The 27,355-nt window shown below is 42.6% G+C and overlaps 1 protein-coding gene across 4 annotated transcripts; it reads right to left on the reverse strand.

The window, feature by feature from the left end:
- Nucleotides 1-100: 100 nt before the first annotated feature.
- LOC114585615 (tumor necrosis factor receptor superfamily member 10B-like) lies at nucleotides 101-27,007 on the reverse strand. Of its 4 annotated transcripts, none has more exons than XM_028708441.2 (10): nucleotides 26,846-27,007; nucleotides 19,055-19,178; nucleotides 15,979-16,110; nucleotides 13,212-13,326; nucleotides 11,520-11,626; nucleotides 11,135-11,233; nucleotides 9,625-9,665; nucleotides 8,336-8,503; nucleotides 7,667-7,730; nucleotides 101-5,632 (listed from the first exon to the last, which is right to left on the reverse strand). In XM_028708441.2, the coding sequence occupies exons 1-10, from the start codon at nucleotides 26,891-26,893 to the stop codon at nucleotides 5,340-5,342; spliced, it is 1,191 nt and encodes a 396-aa protein (XP_028564274.2). In that variant the 5' UTR covers nucleotides 26,894-27,007; the 3' UTR covers nucleotides 101-5,339. The 4 variants fall into 4 exon arrangements, with proteins under 4 accessions (XP_028564274.2, XP_077775665.1, XP_077775664.1 ...); XM_077919539.1 differs by having other exon boundaries at nucleotides 8,312-8,503; XM_077919538.1 differs by lacking the exon at nucleotides 26,846-27,007 and adding an exon at nucleotides 26,404-26,526.
- Nucleotides 27,008-27,355: the final 348 nt, after the last annotated feature.

A 27,355-nucleotide genomic window follows, 5' to 3' on the forward strand; every position in this document is an offset into this window, starting at 1 on the left:
AACCCTGGTTGCTGCCTCCAAAGTGTCACCTGAGACCCAAGCCTAGGCGTACATGAAACCTACCTTGAGAATATGTGTACAGACTGCAAGGCAATGTATACCATTTTTAAAAATCGTTTAATTGCTTTGTACAGCTCCAGTCCGGACACTTTACATAGCTTCATAAACAAGGTAAAAAGCTTCTGCCTTCAAATAAGTTGTTTTTTACTTTCAACAGTAAGAAATGGTAAGGACAAAGCAAAGCACTAAAAGTTATTTTATATATTCACATATCAAACATGGCTTTTTCAATCTGTAGTATCAAAAGAATAAAATCACTATAAACAGAACACCTGAATACAAAGACATTAATATACCATATCTAGAAATAAATACAAACTTCAAGTAATTTTTGCCAAACAGGCTACATAATTTATCAAGCATATTCTGCTTGTTCCACTAACCCATAGATAAGTATGGCATAGTGTTGCATTTGGAACAGCTAAGCCCAGGTCAAAGGACTCACCTGTTCATTAAAGCTTAACCAGTCTCTGTCTCTCTGCCTTACCCAAGTTGGGTCACCCACGTGCACATTCTTGAACTGCTGGAAGCACGCCAGTTTCCAGTCTGTGCATGCTTAAGCCACACTCAGCAACGTAGCTATATACCAAACACTTTCAAATGCTTCTGCAATGATGTACCTTCTTCCCCTTAATACATGTTTCTCCAAAACAGTGCTATGTGCAAAAGAACCATAGCACACTTCTGCATAGACGCTTTCTGCATATTTGCCACAATTCACTCCTTCCCATCAGTTTTTGCAGTCAGGTAGTTCAAACAGGCCAAGGGACTATGCTAATCCCACTTACCTAAGAACAGGTGGCATTAAATGCAGTAGGATCTACAGTACTTAAGAGTATTTTTCCTTAGCCATTTGTCCAAAAATATGGAGGCACTGCACACAGAAATCTCAGCAGCAAGAGAGCATTCAACAAGATAAGCTACCTTCCTCCATGAATTTTGTCTAATCTCACTGTAAAGCCCGAGGGCAAGGATAGCCTTGTCTTTAAGTGTCTGTACAGCACTTGGAAAAAGCATTAAACAATACTCAAAGCCAGCAGCATGTCCTTGTGCAAGCAAATTCCATCAACATGATGTACAAAGGTATTTTTGTATTGACCAACTTTGATGGTCAAAGTTCTACTATACAGGAGTGGGGAGGGAAGAATCTCATTCCACTTTTTGCACATCTATTTTGTTTTTCACAAAATTTATATACCGCCTGCTTGTAATAAAACCTCAAAGTAGTTTACAAAATGTATAGGGACAATCTTTAATCATGTGCCTCTTTTGTCATCTGGCCCGAAATTAAAAAGCAGCTGACATTTCAGTCTTTTGTTGTAGGGAAGGTTCTCAGATTCTATCATTTCTGTTCTTCCTTTTTCCTGTACCCCAACCATTCCAGTCTGTGACACCCGCTTTGAGACTTGGAAACCTGGAACAATATACTGCTGAAGAGATCTAGCACCTAGAGTACTGTAACAATCAATCCCTCTTCCCAGGAAACTGAATATTGCAGCTCTAATAACTCTCAGCACCCTTATAGTTTCCAGGATTCTTTTGGGGAAGCTATTACTGTTTAAAGTGTATAATACTGCAGAAGGAGCCAGTCACAATACCTTCATAGTAACTGGCACAGATCATTACTGGGCCATTTTGGACCAATTGAGTTAATGCATAACTAGTTCCTTACTTCCTTCCAGGAGCAAGTAAGTTCATTTTGCACACACACAGAGCTTAAAACAATAACCTGCAAAAAGCAGGTTAGGCAGAGCTTACAACACTAATGTATCACACTGGCTCTCCAGTGTGTCAAGATAGCAAGGCAAAGTGAGAGAACGGAAAACTAAAAAAATGAGGTATCATAGTGTTCAACCTACTATAAAAAAGACATTGACTTACCATGAAGGAAAACTAGATATTGAGTAGTTGTAACACATACAGGGTTCTGCCTTATTCATAACTTTCTACAGCTGGAAGCAGGTGGGGATGAGAAAGCAGATGGGCAGAGCCCACAGGAACAGAATCAACATCATGGTCTGGGGAGAACCTGTTGCTTTCCAGATGTGGTTGGTGGACTCCAGCTGCCATCAGCCCTAGCCAGCATGGTCAATGATCAGGGATTCTGGGAATTATAGTCCAACAACATCTGGAGGTCAAAGGTGTCCCTCCCCTTTTCTAAATAGTTTTTCACATGTGAGTAGACAGATTATGGCATGTTGACTCATGAAGTATAATACATTTTATTAGTTAATAGCCACAGGCCTTGGCAAACCTCACATCCATTCATGCCACAAATCAATAATTTACAAAAGAAAACTGTGGCATCATTCACAAATAAAAACCACAGTCATTGTATTTACTGCACACATAACTTGTTCAAAATCATTAACAAAACACATGCCTGATTTTCCCAGCAGCTGTGACCAATAATGCCACATCAATAATGCAGCACTTGATTATCTCATTATAGCTGTTAATAGATAGGCAGTTTTGTGGTGTGCAAATCTGGATTTTAATAGCTTCCCCCCACCCACCCGCAAGGGAAGTTGTGGGGTCCACCTGATAGAGGTGAGCACTGGGAGATTGAGAATATTAGAAACCCTGGGTTTTTGCATGGCTGGAATGTTTCCTTTTATAGATAAGACAAGTTGTGTCCACTTTTTCTCTTGGGTCCTGCCCATCACTAGAAAGTGACTCCCAGGTTAGCCATGAAGGCATGCAGCCCATGGACTGGAAAGGGCTCCCTGCACTACTCTAAGATTCCAGCTGGACAATGAGCCGCAAAGGTGCAGCACCCAGGGCAGGTGTCTGCAAGAATGACCACAGGAGGAACTTCAGGTCCAGGAAAGCAACCTGTCCTAACGTAAAAAACAACAACAAAAAACAGCCACACAAATGTTTGACACACAACAAACATTTAAAAAGTATAAATACATTAACAATTTACCTAAAAATGCTTCACAGCTTGTACAGGGACTGTGTCTGCACAAAGGCACCATTTAACACAAACCATTGTTACGTAGTAAACTGGAGGCAGAAAAATCATTTGATACCAAACAAAAGAGGTTCCTGGATACCTCCAAAGTGTATAAAAAACAATGGCTTCTAAAAAGAGTAGCTTGCCTTATTGGTAAGGCTGAGTGCAGACTGTGATTCCTATGGACTTCCAGGAAAGTCTTGAACTAAAGTACTGGTTACAGAATCCAATTTCCTGAGGCTTTCAAGAACGTTTCTTGTTCTTGCAGTTGCAGAAAGCTGCTTGAATGTGGAGCCAGAAGAGGCGGTCTCAGAAGCCACAGGGATTGCTAAATAAGGCCCCATCTTCACTGTACATTTAAAGCAGTATCATACCACTTTAAAGAGTCATGGCTTCCCCTAAGAATCCTGGGAACTGTAGTTTGCTAAGGGTGCTATTCCCCTCACAAAGATACAATTCCTGGGAACAGAGAATGATTGTTAAACCACTCTGAGTACTGTAGCTGTGAGCAGAATAGGGGTCACCGAACAATTCTCAGCATCCTTAACTATAATTCCCAGGATTCTATGTGGGAAGTCATGGCTGGTTGAAATGGTATACAATTTTAAATGTATAGTGCAGATGAGGCACTGATGCAATGTGTTGAGGGGACATAAGGTTGTATTCAACTAGGTCCTAAACCCATTGAAATGAATCTCAGTTAGCCATACCCATTAATTTCAATAGGTCTTCTCTAAGTGGGACGAGCAATGGATATCACCCATAGATTATTGTCCTCTCCCATGAGCAGCAAAACCAACTTTCTGAGGGGAAGCAGAATAACTCTGCATAAGCTTCAGTGTACTGCAGCCCACTTCATCAGATGAACCATGAATTATAGTCCACAGAGCCGTAAGCTATAACATTTGTTAGCTTTTAATGCACCACAATATTTTTGCTGCAACAGTTACCCCTTTGGAAAATGTTTGTGGAAGTACTCAATCTGCATAACAGAAATGAGAATTATGTGCCCAGAAAAGCTGGATTCTGCAATTTGCTAAATGTTTATACTGGGGCTGGCATTGTTTCAAGATGGAGAATTGTTCATATTCTTGGGGGGGGGGGGAGTCTTTCAGACGTGTAGCAATGAGATTTGATGGCAAACATTTAACATCCACACCTCCTGAAGACGTTGGTCAAAGCAGACTTTAGCAGCACCAGAGACCGCCCATTCACAGCAAATACAAAAGGCATACTGGGTACCCATTTTATAATAAAAAGAAATGAGAGCCACAATGTTCATTGAAAAGGCTCAGTTTGGCAGGATGTTTTACACTGCAGCCTGTGCACCAAGTGAGATAACAATGTAGTTTGGTGGCAAGCACCTGGATCCATGAGCTTGTCAACACCCATGATCATCAACAAGAGCAATTCATCCCTTGTCCCTCTCTAAACACACACACACACTTTCCCCTCAGGTGGAAACACTGCATGGCTGACGAAGTAGGGGAACAGCAAAGGCAGCCTCATGCTGGTCTTCAGACTTCCACCTAGGCAGTTATCTTTCCACAAGGGCCAACATTGATGCCGAAATCCAGCATTGCCTGAGCTCTATGAGTGTGGCTTTCTCCCAACTGAAGTGCAGAGTGTTTGACATTTGCAGGAAAACAAAAATGCTTGTTTACAAAGCTACTGTACTTCCAACTTTACTGTATGCTTGTGAAACATGGACCACTTATAAATGCCATCTCCGACTCCTCGAAAGGTTCCATCGACGGTGTCTCCGAAAATTTTTACACATCCCTTGGGAAGACAGGCGAACCAATATCAGTGTACTGGAAGAAACAAAGATCATGAGTATCAAAGCAATGATTCTTCAACATCAGCTTTGTTGGACTGGTCGTGTTGTGTGGATGCCTGATCGTCTTCCAAAGCAACTACTCTATTCCGAACTTAAAAATGGAAAGCGTAATGCTGGTGGTCAACCAAAGAGGTTTAAAGTCTGTCTCAAGGCAAATCTAAAAAATGTAGTATAAACACTGACAACTGGGAAACACTGGCCTGCGAGTGCTCCAGTTGGAGAACAGCCTTTACCAAAGGTGTCATGGGCTTTGAAGACACTTGAACTCAGGACACAAGGGAGAAACGTGCTAAGAGGAAGGCACGCTTGGCAAATCCACACCATGATCAACTCCCACCCAGAGTCTTTTCACAAGTAAACTGTATATAGCTTTAAAGAAGAATAACACTCTCCTCCAGGCTGAAAACCCTAAGCCAATTGTTTTTAGAGAGGCTTCACAAGAACAGCTTGCAAGGAGGAAGCTTCGCATGACTATCAAAGTCACTCTTCAAGGACATACAGGCCCTGGGTAATCAGGGCAGCTCTTATTTTATCCTCAATGCCTTTGAGGTCCATGTTACAGAGCGCCTCCAGCAAAGAGCCCAAAGACGCCCCCTTCCCGTTCATGTCGTGCCAGGTCCGTAGCATCTGGAACTGCTGCTCTTTCATATCTCCGACATGCATCAAAGCAATAGCATCCATATCGTTATCCAGCAACCCGAGGGCCCTCATGAATCTCTTCCAGTCCTTCAAGGGAACCTCTTTAATAAAGACGTCGAAAGACAGGCGCAAAGCTGGAAGGAAAGGAGAAAAATTAGGAGTTTTGTGTCTGCAGGAGTGAGACAAAAGACAGAATGCTATGGCACCAAGCTCAAAGTTTAGTTTCCCTTTAAGGTAACCATGAAATAAAAACACAAGTTGCTTAACCCTTATTAGTTCTGGGAACGTAAATTGGAAATGTGCATGTAATGACTTGTGAATTTCAGAAGATGAACTGGAATCAAGCATCATCACCATCACTTATTAGTCAAAAGCGACTCAATGCACCTTATGATAAAAGGAGTAAACTACAAACAACTTTATTGTGTGCATGCGCGCGCGCACACACACACAGATCCAACTGAACCCACATGATGAGCAGAAGAGAGGGCCACATACACACTTAAATACCCTCCAAATTAAGGTCCAAAAGATTGAATGCAAAAGAAAATTCACTGCACCACTAGCCTGAAACAATGTTCCCATTAAAATCATGTAAGCGGCCAAAGTCCTGATATCTTGCCACATGCTGAAAATGTTAGTTCTGCCAAGCATTTATGGTGTTCTAGTGATTCTGCGGTATACCAATACACGTAAATGTGTGTGTGTTTTGGGGGTACAAACTTGTAACCCAATCCCCAATCCCTTGTCTTATTTTCAAAAATTGGGGAACTGTTTGGTCTCATTAAGCTACTTTAGGTCTTTGTTTAAACTTCTAACATTCCTGGATGCTTAATTTCTATTTATAGCCTGACACGGCAGAATCAATTCTATGCCAAACTGACAAATAACCATTTAGATGTTGTTCTCTGTCCCTGGGATCTTGTGCCAGTTATTCTCTGTCTATGGAAAGGGCTGTAGCTGCCTGGTGAAGCATGTGTTTTGCATGCAGATGTTCCCAGGTTTAGTCCCTGGCATCCTCAGGTAGGGCTGGGATGGAAGTGCCTGGATCTCTGGAGAGATGCTGCTGGCTGCTGTAGTTCAGGGGTTGCCAACATGGTGCCCTCTAGATGTTGTTGAACTCCAGTTCTCATCAGCCCCAGCTAGTATTGCCAATGGGCAGAGATGAAGGGAGTTGTAGTCCACCGACATGTGGAAGATAACATGCAGGCTGTTACTGTTAGACAGGTCAATGGTTTGAGACAGCTGTTGTTGGCATCCATCTACCTTGAGAGACAATGGACTGCACCTCCAGGGGTGAAGTCAAACCACTGTTAGCAGCACCAAAGTGACCTCCCAGGGGCACAAGCCTGGGCCATTTGTATGGAAGTTCTGGGCTGCCCAGAAGACAAGACCTTCTGGGCCTTGCTAATGTGGTCCAAAGGAAAGCAGAGCAAGACATTTGGCAGCAGCTTGGCTGGAAGGAGACATACAAGGTGCCATCCAACTGCCTTAGGGACACCACTATGGATTTGTAGGGTTTAATGCTTAGCCTTTTCTTCTCCCCAAGATCTCCCACAAGGCAGCAGAGGTTTAGGATCAGAATTTTCCTTCTCCTAAATGGACTACCTTCCCAGATTGACAAGCCCCATCTGCCCTTCACTTCCCTCTACAGCAGAAACCGCCTTCTTGACTGTTGGGCCCACTATTGGTCTCGTCTGCTCCATCCGCTGGAGCCTGTCTTCACATGCAGGGGACGTTCCTAACTCACAGAAGGTTTGAGACCCAGCGGCTACCCTCACCTGGTTTAGCCAGCCAGTCGAGGTCGTTCCCAGGGTGTGGCAGCTGCCGCATGCTGACAGCTTCTAGGAGCCACAGGTGAGAGCAGAGTGCAAGGAGGGAACTTGGCATAAGGTAAATCAGCAGCACTGGTTCCCAGTATTCCCAGTTATTCAAGCACTCATATTTCTTTCTGAAAACGCTATCTGAACTAAGGAAGTTATATTTAGGGTGGTATTCAACCATGTTTTACTCAGAGTAGACTCAATGAAATTAATGAACATGATTGAGTTAGGTCCATTAACTTCAGTAGGTCTGAATGCACCTATTGGTCCAAAAAAGCTTGGAGACCCCTGATTTAGCAATATATTTTAAATGACTGTGCAGGTTAAGAATGTAAGGACATTTACCAGTCATTTGATCCTTCCCATTTGCAGGAACCAGATTCCTTCTCTGCTCTGTAGAGACCTGAACCTGCAATGGGTCAGAACAGAAACAAACCACATGTATTACTAAAATGAATGATGGAAGAGTAGTGCAAGGATATTCCAGCTCTAGGTAAAGTTGCTTTCTATCTCTAAAATGAAACAAGCTTTAGATAGAGAATATTCTGTTCAGCTGCTGGCTGATGGGCAAGAGATATCCTCCAGCCTCTTTGCAGTCTGAATTAGCACTGTGCACCAGCCTTCTTTGTTCCAAGGAGCTTTAGACAGGTAATGCTAGAAGTGCAATAGCAGAGATCATTCTGGGTACAACTTCAGGGTTAATTCTGTTATCAGTAAGTAAGCAAGCTGGGGGGGGGGTGTTGCTTCGCAACCAAGTAGAGTGGCAAGATGCTTGCTGAGGTAGCACATGCACTGATTGGCTGATTAGTTCTGAGAGTGTAAGTTGGGTTGAATGTCTCTGCTCTGTACAAGGTCTGAAATAAGAAATACCTCTGTTCCTTTCTCCTCAATTTATACCGTTTTTGTTCATCTTTCCTCAATAAAGTGTTACCAGATTTGTCTTCTCTCTGAACTTTGAGTTATTTATGTGACTTGGCTAACAGGCAATACCTTGTGCTTTTTCATCCTGTTTACCTCCTCTGAAGAGCCAGTTGTTTGCAGAGGTGTGGTTTCAGACCCTCTTGCATTGGAATTGACATGTTCAAGTGAAGACGACTGGATCCTCTGGTTAACCTGTACATCCCACAAGACCTCTACTTCCTGTGGTCTACGAGTACACTTTCGCCGCAGTCCTCGGAAAATCTTGCAATAAAACGCAATGCAATTTTAGCCCACCAAAATGTTACTTGCTTCTGCATGGGTAGATTTAGCCTTTTTTAAAAAAAAATAATACCTAACCTACCACCTTTACAAGTCATATCTATCAGAATCCTGTCCCACCAAGTTAAATGAAATGTATTATTGATTATGTTTGCATAGGCTTTCAGTCTAATCTATCCCCATGGGCCACGTTGGCCAGGGCTGACGGGAATTGGCAATTCAGTCACAACTGAAGGGCCACAGATTTATCACCCTTGATTTAAGGGAAAATTCTTGTTCCAGTACATGTCTTTTCTATGGATCCAAATTATGAACTGCCCTGAGACCTGCAGGTATAGGGCAGTACCGGTATATATTTTCAATAAACAAATAATTTTATAAGAAGGACTGCTGTGAATAGGAATGCCCCCTTCTAAAAAAGCAAGTTATGTTTTGATGAATGAGGCACTCCAACTTGATAGAAACCAAAGTGCTATTTCTACAATACACAAAGAAATGTCACTAAATTTACACATGACCATTTATTCTGGATACCCAATTTGGAGAGGAGGGATTCACACCCAGATTTTGACATTCTGCTATACTGAATAGATTTAATGGGTTGAAATCAGAATTATGCAACCCACTATATTCTGTGGGAGGAAATCTTTCTGGAATTTTGTGAGCTAGAAGTGGGGCTGAAGTTCCCTGTTCTGCCTCTTTGAAAATGAAGTAATAGTAAAAAATAAAAACGATAAGGCCTTCCAACTGAGAAAGGAATCCTGATATTTTTGTGCAGTAATGCAATAGTGAAGTCACAATGTTTTAACTGTAATATTGTGAAATAGGGGAAGGGGCATAACTATGGTAGAGGACTTGGTTTGTATGCCAAAGGTCCCAAGTTCAACACCCAGATATCTCCAGGAAGATCCCACCCCAATACCCTGGAGAGAAGCTGCCAGGCAGTGTACACAATACTGAGCTAGACAGAACAGTGGTCTAAACTTGGTATAAAAACAGCTTCCCATGTAACTTTTTTAAGATGTCATAATTTTGCAACCAAAAAAATATATCCACTTATCACTATTGATTTTACCCTCTCTAAAGAAGGAAGCAGGCCTCACCTTGGAGTCCCACACACTTGTTACAGATCCTTTTCTGCTGTCTGTAAGAGAAAATAGGATGCCATTACTATTTATTTAGAAGCATTTATGTACTGCTTAATATTTTAGCAAGCTTCCATCTGTAGGGTCCTGACCTGACCTTGGCTTGCCCCGACGTTCATCCATTAAAATGACTAGCCAAGACCAGAAGTTTCCCCATCAGCTTCAGGCCTTACATTTCAAAAGGGAAAACCCAGGACTACAGTGGCCAGACCTCCTGATTCCCTACACCACACACAATGGGGGAAGCATGTAATCAGTGAGGCAGTGGTGAGAAGCCAGCCACTGGCCACTTCCTGGCTGCCCTGGAACTGCTGATGGCAAAAGAGAGGCATGAAGTCAAGGGCAGGCAGGCTTTGCACTTCTGTCAATGACCAACAAAATAAGCACAACTTCGCATTTCTCCCTTGGCAGGAGGATTATTACTGCAAATAAATCCTACCCAAACTTATGCCTTTCAAGTGTTTGTTGAATTACAGCTCCCATTCTTCCTCACCAATGGCCATGTTAGCTGGGGCAAATGGTTACTGCAGTCTGTCCATCACCCCTGTCATCAGGGTGTGGAGAAAAGACTTGATCTCTTGCCCTCTGTTTCACCTGAGCAAGTCAGGAATATCCAAATACTTCCCAAATACATGGGCATAGGATGAGTATTGTCTGCCAGCAACATTGAGATAGGTGGCAATTAACACTAAGGTGACCAGGTTCCAAGTTGAAGATCTTGCAGTTAGCCACCAAAAAACCCTCTTTGTGCCATGATCACCAAACCTGATGCCACAGTGATATCAATAAGATAAAGGTGGAAGGAAGTCCTGGGGATTGTGGTGGGACACAAATGGGTGGGTGGGGGAGCAGAAAATAAGGTGTGTAAATCATACGGGCAACTTAATTTGGGCCTGGAAGAGAACAGGGAGACAGTAACGTAATATACTGGCATCAACAACTGTTATTGACCCTCAAGATAAAAAAGGTGAATTCCATAAATGCAATTTGTCGTTTCCATGGCAACTTTGTTCCTTTGATCCACATTAGTGGATTCTGAGCTATTCATAACTCCAACAGAAATAGTATTATCAGCATGTGGATAATCTCAACTTTGATGCAACAGAATCCCCACCCCCCACAACTATGTGTGCAGAAATCTCATACTGTCCCTTCTCTCCACTGCATGTCTAGCAAAAGCAAATTAATGGGGTGGGAGGCAAAACCTGTAGAATTAGGCAGATATGGATTCAGATTGACTAGATGAAGAATTCTAGTTCTTTTCAGTTTAGAGGAGGCTCGGAAGTCCTCATCTTAGGACACAGAAAAACGATTCTGTAGGATACTGAAGTTAAGCAGATGTGGACCATGTTGGTAATCTGGATGGATGGCCACCAAATCCCCATTTAGGAGCACAATATACAATGCCCTGGTCTTTCCATGACCATTTGTAACCTCACCCATAAAGGAGGCCAGAAAGATTTCATACCTTTAGTACGGCACTTGCAAATTCCAACAGCAACAGCAACAACCACCAGAGCGACACAAGCCAGAATACCCAAAATCAAAAGTATATGTCCATTGGAACCTCAAGAGAAGAAAAACAGCAAGTTCCGTTACATATACAAAGTGATAATTTGGATTTTATGTGGGAAACCCAAAATAGCTGAAATAAGGACACTCAGTGGGAGGAAACAGGCAGAAAGCTAGTGGGGAAGATATGGAATGGGAAAGGGCTGCCTGGAAACCTGAACAATATTCTACACTAAAGTTTGGTTGCAAGTTCCGCTTGTTCTGTTTGAAAATCCTTGGCTAAACAGAATACTGCCTACTGCATTAACTCTGCACACACATAGAGAATCTACTGGTCTTACCTGCTGCAGGAGTTTGTGAGGTTGCATCAGCAGGACCTGGGGCCTTCGCACACTGCATGTCACTTTCAGGGGTACAAGGCTGAACCATCGTTTCTCCATCAGGACACCTACCAGGCAAAAGAGGAAAACCAATGTAGATGGAACCACACATTTTCTCGACTTAAAGGAAGCTGGAATTTCAGGTGCTTCCCTTAGAGATGGAAACAGTTTCAAAATAATCATGTGGGTGGACAAATTAGGGATGTTTTCATGCAGCAACAAAGAATCAAACTGAAACAGTCACTGGACTTTTGAATCTTGCAATTAGGTTGTCCTTTGCTGTTATGATAGTTCTGCTTTTTTGCACCCTGCTGCCTGGTGATGGGCAGCTCAATTTTAGCCCTGTAGGGGATGCACATTTAGGAAGGTGTACCTAATCTATGTCACCCTGGACAATTTAGGGAAGGAGGATAGGATATAAATAAATGTAAGGTAAAGGTAAAGGGACCCCTGACTATTAGGTCCAGTCGTGACTGACTCTGGGGTTGCGGCGCTCATCTCGCTTTATTGGCCGAGGGAACCGGTGAACAGCTTCCAGGTCATGTGGCCAGCATGACTAAGCCGCTTCTGGCGAACCAGAGCAGCGCACGGAAACGCCGTTTACCTTCCCGCTGGAGCAGTACCTATTTATCTACTTGCACTTTGACGTGCTTTTGCACTGCTAGGTTGGCAGGAGCAGGGACTGAGCAACGGGAGCTCACCCTGTCGCAGGGATTCGAACCGCGACCTTCTGATCAGCAAGCCCTAGACTCTGTGGTTTAACCCACAGCGCCACCCGCGTCCCTAAAAAAATGTAGTAAATACATAATAAATAATAATCTGCCTTCAGACATTGTTTAGCTCTCCCAGGACTGCATTATTTCAAAATGTGGATGAGGTAGTCTATAGGTTTGGAATCATCTTCAATATATAATGCCCTGTGATAGTATTATATAGTATTATATAATTATAGTCATGCCTTCATCTTGAAAGGCTAGGTTTCAGTATAAAAAGGACCCCTTCCCGCCCGGCCCCCCAACGTGGGAGTAAAGAAAGGATTCAAGCAGGTAACTTCTAGCCTGCATCCTGAAGAGACAGTCTGAGGTACCATCATGCTCACAAAGGTCTTCATTAGTCTCCCCAGCCTCTGTGCTTTCATGACAAATAAAATCTCAACTTATAGTACTCTTGTATACATGTCTGCTCACAAGTAAGCCTATCTGTGTTTAAAGGAGCTTACTCCCAGGGAAGTGAGTACAGGATGGCAGCCTAAGCTTTGTTTTAGGGTTAGGAGGCATTTCTATGAAATAATTTATATGACAAAATGGGGGCCATGCAGTTTACAAGTATAAAATCCATACAATTAAAATCTATAAGAAAGCAATTCTCTCAAAGTATTAAAACATTCACAATTTAAAAATACAATAAAACTAGACAGTTAAAAATGTAACAATTAAAAAAAAGTTCAAGCAAACCCTTGCCTGAACAGGCATGCTGCCAAGAGCCAAGAGACAGGATGCCAATACTGATAGGGTCTTCCATATTTCAGCAGGGAGGTCATTCTACAATACTGGTACCACCAGTAAAAAAAGTCGGCCCTTGTGCTGCCACAAGCTGATCATCAGGTTGTGGCAAGAGTAACTGGGTTCCATTTGCTTATCTTAATGCCTTTACCTGGTTGTGCATGTATGGCATGTTTCACATGGAAGGCCAGGGGAGCAGAAGGTGCCGCTCTTACAGGCACACTGGGTATCACTGGTTGTGGTGCATGGCTGTAGCACCACCTCATCTGGAAAGACAATGGAACTCCTGTAAGTGGATCACCCTTTTCTCCAGAAGAAGGAATCCTGGGAGAATTGGTGAAATGTGCCATTGATTACAGCATCATAGTAGTTGCTTTGATGCAAGTGGAGCTATGCATGAAATGAGATTTTTCAGTAATAACAAAAACACACTCAACTTTCATAAAAGAAAAAGAAAAGCAAGCTTCTAGTGAAGAACCTTGAAAACATGTGGGAAGTATCTGGTGGATCTCAGAAATCTGCTCTGGAATTGTAATAAATTATTAAGGGAAAGATGGTTTATCAGCAAAATATTATAAAAAAATAACAAGTCTTTTTGATACAACCGCTGAAGGATGTAATGAATGAAATATTAAATACAGGAAAAATACCAGATTCATGGAAAGAGGTGTATATAACATTACTTCCAAAACAAGACACAGACCTGCTCTCAGTTAAACATTACAGGCCGATTTCTCTGCTTAATAATGATTATAAATTATTTGCCAATATAATGGCGAATTGTTTGAAACTGGTGTTAAAAGAGTTAATTTATCAAGATCAATCTCGCTTTCTTCCTGGCCAACAGATGAATAATATAAGAAATGTAACTGATATAATAGAGTATCTGGAGGTGAGGAACGAAAAGCAAGCAGCCTTGATGTTTGTGGATGCAGAGAAGTCCTTTGACAGCGTTGTCATGGACCTTTATGAAAAAAACTATGGAGATGATGAATTTTGGAGATTTATTTCTAAAGGGAATTGATGCAATTTATACAGACCAGCAGGCAATGTTGATAGTGAATAATGTAGTATCAGAAAAATGTAAAATTACAAAAGGGACAAGACAGGGCTGTCCCCTGTCATCATTAGTTTATTTTAGTATTAAAGAATCTGATGAACGAACAAAAGGTATATCAGTTGGGTGCAAAGCATACAAGCTAAAAGCATTTGCAGATGACCTTGTATTATGTGACAACCTGGAAAGAAATAAAGAAAAATATGGATGAATGCAAATAAAGAAAAATAAGGATGAATTTATCACTATGCGGAAGAATTTCAATAATGGAAATGTATTGCCAAGAATGCTATTCTTATTTCAAACAATAGCCATAAGTCAGAGGAGCGGGACACTACAAACAATAGCAAGAGATATTTCCAGATTTATCGGGCAGGGGAAGAATCCAAGGATTAAGTATAAATTATTAACAGGTGCTAAAGAAAGAGGCGGTTTTTCCCTGCCGGACTTGAAATTATATTATGAAGCATCCTGTCTCTGCTGGCTGCAGGAGTGGATAACCTCAAAAAATACTGATATCTTAGACCTTGAGGGTCATGATAATAAATTTGGTTCGCATGCCTATTTATAGTTTGAGAAGACCAAAGTCCATAAAGGGTTTCTGAATCACTTGGTAAGAAAATCAATTTATGATGTATGGGGAAAATATAAAAACCTGTTAGAACAGAAGACACCATGGTGGCTTTCTCCAATCGAAGTGATATCCCTGAAAAAGACTAATGCAATTGAAATTGAAAAGTTTTGAGGACATAAGACATTTAGTAACAGACTGGTTGCAATATCACCAGTTAAATGATGTGTTTAAAATGGATAAGAAAAATGGATTTAGTAAGGAAATTTCAAGGTTTGAAAAAGATTTATTGGAAAATAATATGAAGTTACTTTCTAAAATGTCTAAGTTGTTGCTAGAGTGGCATATTAAGGATGAAGAATTTAAATCAGTAATGATACAATGGGGAAAAGATATTGCGCACAATATCCAATTTTCATCTTGGGAAAAGTTATGGAGGGATGACTTAAAATTTACAGTATTCTGTGCGTTGAAGGAGAATTATATGAAAAGGATGTATCTGTGGTATTTAACACCTATAAAATTAGCTAAGATGTATAGAACTTCAAAGGTATGTTGGAAATGTAAGGAGAAGGAAGGCATGTTCTACCACATGTGGTGGACGTGCAAGATAACAAAAGCATTCTGGGAAATTATATATGATGAGTTAAAAAAAATGTTTAAAACAACATTTGTGAAAAAACCAGCAGCTTTTTTACTAGGAATTTTAGGTGCGGAGATACCAAAGGAGCAGAGACTATTATTTATGTATGCAATGACAGCAGCGCGCATACTACTGGGAAGATCAGAAACCAGGAAGAGAAGAACTTTAAGAATGGGGGAAATTTACAATGTACTTAAGAGGACACTGTAAACAATTAAAAACTTTGGCAGGATTCAAGTAACGTTTGTAATGTACTAAAAACTGAGGTAAAATTGGATTATGTAAGAAAAACAGAAAACAAGTGAAGCAGTGAAAACGGTAACGATGAAAGAGTGAAGGGGAATCAAAAGATTCAGGGAATCCTAAATGATGGTGTTGTTGTTTATTGTTTGAATTTAGATTTGCAATGTAAAACTAAATAAAAAAATTTCTAAAACATAAATTATGAAGTACACATTACCACTGTCTAATGTAAACTGCCTGCAAGTTTCAACCAACTTGGTTCTGCAGTACCTACGTAGTAACTGCTGAGAAAATCCTTTCGCTCTCCTGCGCAGCTCATAACCATTGGTTCAGCTGTGAACACAATGCAAGGCTGTGCTCTGCATCTAAGCCAAAAGAGCCCCCAAGCTGCCCCAACCCAGTACCTAGAGGTCTGCACTCTGTGCAGGGGAGGCATCTTTCAAAATCATTCAAGTATTTGGAAAATTTATTATTTTCACAGGGGTGGCAAACCCCTTCAGTTCCTGAACTCTTGCAATGTTGGAAGACAGAATGACCTGCAAAAGAAAAGAAAGAAGTGTATTAGAAAAAGAGCATAGAAACTGTCTCACAGGCCAGGAACTGCTCACTGACTATTCATGCAAGAAAACTCAGTCTCTATGCATACAACAAATGCACACTGTGTTTTTGATTGTGTGCATAGGTGCTTGTGTGACAATGTTCACAGAACCATAGAACTGAATCTTAGAATTGTAGGGTTGGAAGGAATCCCAGGGGTCATCTAGTCCAGCCCTGCAATGCAGGAAACTTTTATACAACTGTATATTGTATTTATAGCTTCAAATGTAAGTTGCTTGAAGACCTTGGTAACAAGCAACTACTGATAAATATTACTAGCTACAACTACTAATGTAGTACACATCATTTGTGAGCATGCCTGCAATAATATTTTAAGGCAGCACATCACTTCACTGAGGGGCCCCAAACATTCCTTTTCTTGAAGGCGGGTGGGAATGGCGACCCTCCAGTGTCCCCTTGTATCTCATAAAGTAAACTGGCGGCTTTCTCCGCAGCTTTTTATCCCTCAAAAACCAACTACACTTTGAAGGAGCACAGTAATCAAACTGCTCCAAGCCTACCAATTGTTTCAGTTCTTCAAATTTCTGAACTTTACTCCCTTCATCTATTCAAGGCTCTATCTAGACAGCAAGCCAACTGGGCAAAAGTGTCACCAGGTTTCCTTTTAATCTCTTTAGAAGTTTTTCTGCACTATTCAGCACTAAGCCCAACATGGGCTCAAAGAGCAAATAATCTGAGGTTTCTTCATCCCTCATTTCTGAGCAAACCTCAAGGAGAATTCCACAAATCTCTGGGTGCAAATATGTTATTCTGGCTTCATCTGGAACCTTTAAATCATTACAAGTTCTCTCAAAACTAAATAAAGTCTCCACATCACCCCCTTTTTTATAACATGGAAATTTATTTTGTTTCACTGAGGCAATTTCCTCACTTCCCTGTGGACTTGGTAAATCTGCTCTTAGCTGTATTTCTTTTATATTTTTATATATTTCTTTTTCTTTCTCTGACTGTATTTTGGCTAACTGAATCTGCTGTTCTGCTTGAAGCCTGTCTTTTCCCTTTTCCCTTTACTTCTATTTTGGCCATCTCAAGTCTTATTTTCATAAATTCTAACTACTGACTAGAACTTCCCTCAGAAGTCACTCCTTCTGATTTTGCTCTGTTCGTGACTCTTGAGTTTTATAAGGGAGTGCCATTTTCTGCCAGCAATTTTCCTTTATTTCTTCACAAAAATATAAAATACTTTATTGTATCCTTGTATTTTACTTGTGGGACTACTGTACTTAGTTGTGAGTTTTAGTTTCAGATCCCACCGCCTCCACTACCACTGTAGTGTGCCCACCCCCCCACCCCCTTTTTTCTGGCTTTTTCGAAAAAGTAAACTGTCACTTAGAACTTTGGGAAGTTAAACAGAGAAAGGATTTATTTTACAATGAGAATGGTAAGCAAATATTTCAGAGTTGGAAGTCTTCCAAGAATCTTTCTCTCTGTGTGTGTAGATGTCAAGGCTTCTCAATCAGATGGTACATTTACAGCTTTGATTTTCTTCAGTTACTTAAACTTGCCCCAAGGGTTAGAGAGCTGAGATTTCCAATAACTTGAGGGTCCTGAAACAGGCTGGCACTTTGTCCTATTGTCTTTCAGTTTCCCAACCTTTAGAAATCTCACACCTGAGGCTCCTCTATTACTCTATCAGAGCAGGGGAGCAGCACATGCTCCCTTTCGAACTGGTTTCGGATTATTCTCCTCTCACTAAGAGATTTCTCTCCTTCCTATTGAATTGGGATTTAAGTGGAGAATTCCTTCACAACTCCACTTCTCCTCTCCCAAAATCCAGCTTCCCAGTTCTCCTGTGTCTGTATACCTTTGAAAGAAATGACCACTGTCTTTCAATCCAACCCCCAGCTCAGAGACTGCCTTCTCTGGCTCTAAATATTTCCTTCACACACAGTTTATACTGCTATCCAGTTTAATGCCAGCAACCAAAAACGTGGTGTCTCCACCTGCTTGAGTGAAGCTCCAGCTCAGCACAGAGCTGCATCCCTCAGGTGGGAGTCTGCCTGCGCTGCACCAACAAACTCTGCTTCGTCTGAACCTTCTGTCACAGAAACATTTACTCCTCACCTTTCCTTCCTGATGGAGCCAAAGGCAAAGTACATAAGAAGCAGGTACGCTGGGTTCCCACCCTGACCAGACCTAAACTGGCTTCGGTTTGCTAGGTGGCGCATCACCTGAGACCATTTCCCTGAAAATCAGGAATGGATGATGCAGGGAAAATAGTGGCAAGTTGTTTGTGGTATTTGTGCTCTTCTTAGAATTCTGTTATACTGGAAGTAGACACTAGTGAAGGAGGAATATCTGACATAACTTACCAGACTAGCCTCACTCAGAAGCAAGAGCAGAATGAGATTGAAGATTATTTTTGGTCACAGAATGTATTTTATTTTTTGAACCAGAAGGAGGATCAAGAACCTCCGAGTCACTTCCTTAACTACAGTAGGCTGAATTCGGCGGCAGCATTTTCCTCTCAAGTAGACCTATTTTTTCCAGTCCTCACTTATAGCTAAATGTGGATTCCAGGACTCCTTGACATGGTTTTCCTTACGGATTATGAAGCAGGGTTATTTTTAAGTTCCAAACTGCTGTTACATGGACCTCCTGGCAGGTATAAGAGGACCACACCTGCTCAGCTTCAGCAACGTCAGGTGCTCCTAAGCCTTATGCATTTCTAAAAGCTAGTTAAAACAATCAGTATTTTTGCTTGCATATACTATATGAAAACTCCTTCTTAGGCAGCTATTCATCAGTTACTCTGGTAAATGCTTTTCAGAGTCACAAAGATCAGAGGGCAAAAACCCAAATGGAGCCAAGTAGGCAGGCATGCAGGGCAGACTGAGTCAGATCAATTTGAGGATACAGTACCTGCAGGGCATTTCTTACAAAGACGCCCTTTGTGTTCATAGAACTCATCATTCTGTTTCAAGGCCACAGATACGGCGTCTTCTGGGTTCTGGGTTGCACCAAGGCTTGTTGCCTTGGCTTCAAGCTGATAGCAAAGACAAGAGGGGACAGGAGTTACCTTAGACTGCCTCTGTCCTAAGACTTTCTGCTGAACTGGCAACGTTTATGATCAATGCCGCCATGGTGTCCACACTTGTTAACACCACAATTCGCCTGTGGTTTTGGAGGGATGATGGGGACACTTTGAAAAATTGTTGCCATTCCTGGAATGTTTCAGACTTCTGCTCCCTCCCCAAGGAATCAATCTTACATCCAGACTTATCTATCCAGACTAATTTTAACAGGAGTTCATAGATCTTCCAGCCGTTCTCAGTGCCAGATGTACAAATGTCCCCCAACTAGAAAGCAAAGGTCTTCACTGCTGCTGCTCTGGTCTCTGCTCACCCCTCCTCTCAGAGCTGCTTACATGCATCAGGCTATCTAGCACAGGACTATCTACGTGGCGGTGGAGATCTGGGATTTCAAGAGGAAGTCCTTCCACCCCTACCTGGAGATACCAGAAATTTAAACTGGGACCTTTTCCACACAAATGGGAAGTGTCTGGCTTTTCATTAACAAAGCAGACATCAATGGGACGTCTCAGTGCCTTTCTCTCCCCTACTGATTGGTGAATCCCAATCTTCTCTGTCCAAGCAGCCCCAAGAGCTCAGCCTGTTCTGACTCTATAATGGCTAACAAACCCTTTTGGAATTTTTTTTTATATACTCATATTAAACATCTTTATCTCATCATGTATCATTTCCCCAAACACCCTCACTTTCTTGCAAGTCCACCACATGTGAAAAAAGATCCACATAACTGTTTACACTTTCAGCAATTATTAGGAACCTTCCTACACATTTTTGATAATTTGTTAGGTGTTAAGTACCATCTACATAACATCTTCATATAGTTTTTAAAAAAAAAAAACAAAAAGCATAGCAAGTGGGCAAAACAAACTTCTCGTGGTAGAAGAAATTATGCAAGATCATTCCACACCCCTCGCCAACTGGCCACATTTTAGACCAGGGGTCAGCAAACTTTTTCAGCAGGGGGCTGGTCCACTGTACCTCAGACCTTAGTTTGCCTACCCATGTTTTAGTTAGACAAATAAGCATAATACAGGAGCATAACTAGAGAAGTCTTCTCTCCACTGCTGCTCCAAGTACCACCTCCAACTATTTTCTGAGGGTGAAGCATTACATCATCCTCTCCTTGTCTACACATTTCAGAACTGCTTCTTTCAAACACTGATAAGCTGCTGCTGATTGCTCAAAATTGAACTCCACACACCCTTGTCAGCCTCCTTGTTCAGACAGCAGATAAGATATCCAAGAAGCTTATTTAAAAGTAGAAAACAAGCACAAATAACAGAAAATAAAGCTCTCCGTTAAATGGACTAATGCTGAAAACCTAAACAAACTTGCTATGAGTAAGTCTGTGTACACACTTTAATGGCTTAAAATGCAGCGAGGTTCAAGTTGCATTTTCACATTGCTTCACATACCAGAGGGGGGAAGGATGTGTTCACCTGATGCACATTACCCATCTGGTTTCCCCACACTTGCAACACCCCCCCCCCAAAAAAAATTGTTATCTGTGCACATGCACCAACCATGTCTCATGTCCATGCCTCAGCTTAACTGAATGTGGCTAAGTTTTCAAATTGAATGGATACAAATTTGAGGGGGAATGCATCAAATAGCAGTATTTGTTAAGAAACTACACAACAAATATAGATTGTGGCTAATGTCATGTATACATGTCTTCAAACACCAGCAATGGGACACCAGCTATGTTCAGTGGTGTTTATTACTGTTTTAAGAACATGCAAAACAGAAGTGCTAAATGCCAACCAGTTATCCCAGTGGCTTTGGATCTACCAGATAGAATATTGCTTATAAAGGTAAAGGTACCCCTGCCCGTACGGGCCAGTCTTGACAGACTCTAGGGTTGTGCGCCCATCTCACTCAAGAGGCCGGGGGCCAGCGCTGTCCGGAGACACTTCCGGGTCACGTGGCCAGCGTGACATCGCTGCTCTGGCAAGCCAGAGCCGCACACGGAAACGCCGTTTACCTTCCCGCTATAAAGCGGTCCCTATTTATCTACTTGCACCTGGGGGTGCTTTCGAACTGCTAGGTTGGCAGGCGCTGGGACCGAGCAGCGGGAGCGCACCCCGCCGCGGGGATTCGAACTGCCGACCTTTTGATCGGCAAGCCCTAGGCGCTGAGGCTTTTACCCACAGCGCCACCCGTGTCCCTTCAGAATATTGCTTATTAATAAGCAATTAATAAGCAATATTGGGGAGAATACTGGCTGGACAATGTTTCCTTAAACTGCACTAAGTAAAATACTTTAAAATAAATAAATAAATGCTAACAATTTGAGGAAACTCTGAGGGGGCCCTCCCCTGCAACCCCCATCATGGCTACAGGTCCAGCCCTCCAGTTTTCTTCTTCATCACTTCAGAAAAAGGCAACAGATTTTATCAAGAAGGCTGGAGCATCTTTGTTGGAAGCAATTGTAGTAGTCTGTGGAACTCCTTGAAGTTAGATGTTTGGCAGGAGTTAACCCTGCTCATTTTTAGCCACTTTCTAAAAACTTATTTTAAACAGGCCGTTCAAATCTCTGCCAACCAACTCTTAGTGAAGTGTTTGAAGCCTTACAGTGTTAATTGAATTATTGTGCTTTTGGTCTGCATACTGCCTTACGGATGCCATACGGAGAAATGTCTGGGAAAATCCAGGCATATGGCAGACCACGTCGGCAGTGTCGTTTTTGCCAATTTTCCTCAAAACTTGCTCAACAACTTTGGCCATAAACTAAAAAAAAGCTCAATAACTTTTCTGTCCAAATGGCCACCCTATGGAAGTACTGTTTAAAAGGTAAAGGTACCCCTGCCGGTACGGGCCAGTCTTGACAGACTCTAGGGTTGTGCGCTCATCTCACTCTAGAGGCCGGGAGCCAGCGCTGTCCAAAGACACTTCCGGGTCACGTGGCCAGCGTGACGAAGCTGCTCTGGCGAGCCAGCGCAGCACACGGAACGCCATTTACCTTCCCGCTGGTAAGCGGTCCCTATTTATCTACTTGCCCCCGGGGGTGCTTTCGAACTGCTAGGTTGGCAGGCGCTGGGACCGAGCAACGGGAGCGCATCCCGCCGCGGGAATTTGAACCGCTGACCATGCGATCGGCAAGTCCTAGTCGCTGAGGTTTTACCCACAGCGCCACCCGCGTCCCTTTTGGAAGTACTGTTTATAAACGTTTAAATAAGTAACAGCAATATTAACTTAGTATGAAGAGTGCGGATAGATGAATTTATTTCTATCCCTCACATTAGAACTTGGCATTATCCAATGAAATTGACCGGCAGTATATCTAGGACAAGTGACGGAAGTGAAGGAAAGAATTGTAGTCAACATACATCAGAATTAAGAGAAACTGTCCTTTCCTACACATCTAAGGATTAGACCAGTTTAACTTTTATCAACAGATATTAGAAAAGATAGATAAACTGAATCTTCAGACTGACCCAGGAAACAATGGGGGGAGAGAGAGCTGCAGGCCTTGTTTATGCACTATTAGCACCAGGATACTGGACCAGGCTAGATATTCAATTTCCAGAAATTCTGAAGCCATGGGGGATTTTTTCTGTTCTGGAGAAATTAAAAAAACTGAAATACATGCAATACTTATTTATCAAAACTAGGTTTTATTACTTCATCATAGTATTCATTATTTATAAGTTGCCATATAAAACTTGTACTATTTGCTGTATTTTTTTTATTTTTTTATTTTTTTTTTGATCAAGAGTGCAATTCTATGCATGTTTACTCAGATGTTAAGTCCCACTTTGTTCAATGGGGCTTACTTCCAGGAGTGTGCAACATAAAAAAGTTGGCTCATAGAATTAAAGCAAAGTCCTGATGGAACTTACTTCCAACCACTGATGCACAGGATTGCACTATAAAGCCTGATGGAGAGTGCCCAGCACTGCCTGGGAAATACCCTAAATGGGTAGCATAATTTGTGAGTTTGGATCTGTCATGTTTCAGTCTGCTATTCTTGATTCAAAATGGTACTCGGCACCCAAACGCTGATGTAGACCCTCAGGAACCCTCAGCGATGATATCTCAAAAGCTGGCCAAACCTATGTCCAAAATGGGCAAAGTCACACCAAAGTGATGCTTCAGGCAGGCATCTTGAGTCAAAATGAAAGAAGCTGCACGTGATACCAAATGCTGTGCATTTCTCGGTACAGCATATGAAACAAAAACAAAAGAATTGGTCTGATTTGAATGAGACAATAAACGTCTTGTGCTGAGAAAATCACAGTGATGCTATCAAGAGGGTTGGTGGAGGCTTCAGAAAGGAAGGTCATAACCTTGCCTTGATTTGATCTAGTATCTGTTTTGAAAAGTTAACCAGCAGCAAACCATACTGCCTAGAACCATTTCAGCTTAACCCTCCAATTGGTGCTGATTAGGTACAGCCACAATAGCCACAGAATCTGGTCTACTAACCATACATAAAAGCTTCTTCCTACAACAGTAATGTAGATAAGAACACCGCCTGTAAGAAAAGCCTTGCTGCATCTGGCCAAAGGCTCATCTAGGCCAGAAGCTATCCCTCACAGTGGCCAACCTGCTGCATGTGGAAAGTCAACATACAAGACCAAAGCACAAGGACTTTCTCTCCACTTGTGATTCTGAGAACTTATCCAGAGGCACACTGCCTCTGACAGATGAGGCAGAATATGAAGGCCTGCATTTCCATTAAGCCATAAGCATCAAAAGGTAACTGTTGGTCCATAGGAAAAACTCCAAATACTCAGTTGGATAATGTCTATTAGGAGCAACCAAAATGTCACAGAACTATGGCAACCTTTGAGTTTTCCAGAACTCTTCATCAGGCATTAAGTTGCCACACCAAGCAGGCAGAAAGGGGTGCAGGAAACCACAAAAACGTACAAAAATTAGAAAGGATGTTGCAGTCATGAGGTCAGCTTATCCTTTAGACTAATTTTCAGAACTAATTAATAATTTTATTATTTATACCCCGCCCATCTGGCTGGGCCTCCCCAGCCACTCTGGGCGGCTTCCAAAAAAATATTAAAATACTATAATACATCAAAAATTAAAAGCTTCCCTAAACAAGGCTGCCTTCAGATGTCTATCCCTAACAGGGCTGCCTTCAGTTAACGATCCTTGTTTAATTCCAAAATCCTAGGTGTTTAACTCAATACCCGTAATGCCTGTGAAAAAAGTATTCCCAGTGCAATCTCCATCTTGGAAGCAAGTCTGCAAGTTGATGTCCTCGCAGTAACAATCAGCCTAATTTTTGTACATCCACATAAACGGCACCAATCTCTTGCCTGATGAAGACTTACTGAGCTCTCCAAAGTTTGCACAATTGTATGACATTTTGGTTAGAACTAATGAAGCTACTACCAAACTATACATTTTGGAACTTTTCCACTAGAAAAGTTAACTGCTTCTATTCACCAGTCTATTTTATTCTTAATTCTAGAATTTATGCACCACATAGCTTACAACTATTAAAAAATGCTGCCAATATCTCAAAATTACAATATTAGAATAGATTTAAAAATAAATAGCAGAACAGCAAAGCAGTAAACACACTAACCTTTTAAAAGGCCCTAATGGGGGAAAAACATGTTGTATGTGATCCAAAACACAATGATTCACCCTCTATAAAGTTTTCAAATAGTGTCTTGAAAAGAAACCACATTTTAAAATGTATTAGTAGAATGCAGCCTCTACATCTTTAATTCCAACCACTCTCACAAAACCTTCATCTTCTCCCTCAAAGAACTGTTTTAGCAGAAATAGAGCAAGAAATATAGAATTTTATAAAATGTATTTTACAGTATTTCCATGATGAGGAAACATGAGACCAGCTAAGTCTCTTAACTGAAAACCACCATCCTGAAAAAGCTTACACCAAAGTAGGCCCATCAGTTCCTAAGTGCCTGTAAATAATTTCCTTTTATGCACCTCAATCAAAATTAAGCAAATCATTTGAGAATTTAATTTTGCCAAAAGTCAGCAGGAAAATCCAGGATTAAACCCCACTGGCATTTGGTGCTGCTAAACTTATGCACCATAAATCTAGTGTTTCGTTCATCGTTATTTAACTAGGGCTGGCAAGTTGATGAATTAACTTTCTGCCAGCTTCTCACCAGGCCAGCACAGCAAATGATAAAATACTGAACTATTATGTGGCAACCAAAATTGTGGGAAAAGGAGCGGTCCCACGAAGTCACATCACTGTAAACCTGGATGCTGCCTATGCCTGCTTTACCTAGGAGAAAGCCCCAGCAAGTCCCTAGGACAGGCAAGAGCCGGGATGCTGCAACACTAAGTCTGGCTAGAAGTGCATGAATATTGCCAAGTATTGCATCAGAAATAGGTATGTGCCGGCTGGGCTGCGCAAGGGGGCCGTCTGCCCCAATAGGAGGGGAAGAGCCGCTTGGCCAAGACGGGAGCCTTAACACATCCGGAGTCCTTCCTCTGTTGGTTTCCAATATTTCCAGAATCCAGCCTTCTCCCGCCCCCTTTTACATCCGTTATTTAAAAAGCGGGTCTGGTTTCCAAGGGGTTGTTCATTCAAAGACCGCACTGGTGAATTTTCAAGGCAGTCAACACATCCTACCTGCCGCGCTTGGCCATCTTTGTCCCAACGTTTCTTGCGCGACCGGTCTACTCGAGAGCAAGTCCCACCGAGTTCTTAATAGGGACTTTCTCCTAAGCGCTGAGCTCTGCAAAGCAACGCAGCACCAAGCAGCAAAATCCTCGACGGTAAATACCCCCCCCCCCTCCACCCCCACTTTAGGCGCCGAGACTTGCCTCTCGAGTAAACCCACGGAATACCGGCAGGAGGCGAAGAAGCGCAAAAGCACTTTTCTTGGGTACCTGCGAATGCTACCAACTCGGGACAAAAATTCAGAAGCGAGACAAGGTACAGGCCTTTAAAAGAGGCCCAGAGAACAAATGTTCCACGCGGCCTCTTTTTAAAGACTCACCCTGTATATCTATGCCAAATTAAGCACCGATTTAAGTCTCCAGTGTGAACACTAAACTTTCTTCACCCGCACACCAACGGTCCAAACCTGCAACCCGCTCCGACGCCTGTTTCTAGAAAGACAGCCAGTCCCGCTGCAAATTCCCCGATTTCCCTCGCCTGCTCCCCAAATGGAGAGGCGAGCAGACAGGACTTGCCCGGGCATGTTCTGGGTGCAAAAAGGGACTTACGGGGAGGCTTCCGAAGCGCGCGATTATCTGAACTGCTCGATTACGCGCCCCCAAACTGCGAGAGGGGATGGGGCTGCCCGGCCCGAGACAAGGGGGGGGGGGTTTCATATCTAAACCCCCCCCCCCCCGGGCTCCTTTCCCTCCAAGGCTAGGTTTCTTCCGAGAATCTTTCCCAACCCTCTTCCCGACTCGGCACGGACACGAGGGCATGTCAGAGACGAAAGTGGGGCACCCCGCGCGGAACGCCTTTCCACGCCCAGCGCGCACACGCTCACCCACTAATCGGGGGCCACTTCTGTTCTGCAGTAAGAAGCAGCGTCCGGAGAGCCCCAGGGCGCGTCTGAGGTCTATTTTGCAAAGAGCTGAAGCTCTTCTCGCGCAGTCGCGAAGAGCGAAGGAACCCAAAGAGGAGCCCAAAGAGTCGGGGAAGTCCGCTACTCACCAGAACGCACAAAATGACCCAAAGCGCAAGAAGCCGCTTGGCTGCCATGGCAGATCTGTGGCGATGGTGGAGCTTGCTTTCCAAGAGACAGGAACAGATCCCGGGCGGGCAAAGAAGATCGCGGGAAGGAAACGTCTGAGCAACAGCGGCGACAAACCCCTTCGCCAGTCCTAGACGCACTGCCCGCCCGCCCCGAGCCGAGCGCAATTGAAGGGCCCCGAGGCGCCGCCCCTCACCTGACGTCGCGTCAAGGCTCCCGGGGATTCCCGACGCAACACTCCTTAGCTCGCACTGCTAAAGAGGGATTGCGTTATCGCCCCGAAAGGTGCCAAAAGACTCCGTGGGGCTTTTTGCCGCAAAAACGAGTGAATTAATTTCCATTTTAGCTCTTTTTCTTTGCTTGCCATTTCACCTAATGGTCCCAGGATATCACCTACCCACAAAATAGCACCTATCACAATTAAAATGAGTACAAAACATAGTTAAAGTCATAAACTGAAATCACACACA

The sequence above is a fragment of the Podarcis muralis genome, chromosome 15, assembly GCF_964188315.1.
Source record: "Podarcis muralis chromosome 15, rPodMur119.hap1.1, whole genome shotgun sequence".
Classification (NCBI taxonomy): Eukaryota; Metazoa; Chordata; class Lepidosauria; order Squamata; family Lacertidae; genus Podarcis; species Podarcis muralis.

Bases quoted from the DNA above. Each gene is read 5' to 3' on its own strand.
- LOC114585615 (XM_077919537.1), bottom strand. From the start codon at position 26,511: ATGAAACCCCCCCCCCCTTGTCTCGGGCCGGGCAGCCCCATCCCCTCT. The intron at 19,179-26,403 runs GTAAGTCCCTTT...CTTTGCTATCAG, and splicing joins CGCGCTTCGGAAGCCTCCCC to CTTGAAGCCAAGGCAACAAG. The intron at 8,504-9,624 runs GTGAGGCCTGCT...TTTTATTGCAAG, and splicing joins CAAGTGTGTGGGACTCCAAG to ATTTTCCGAGGACTGCGGCG.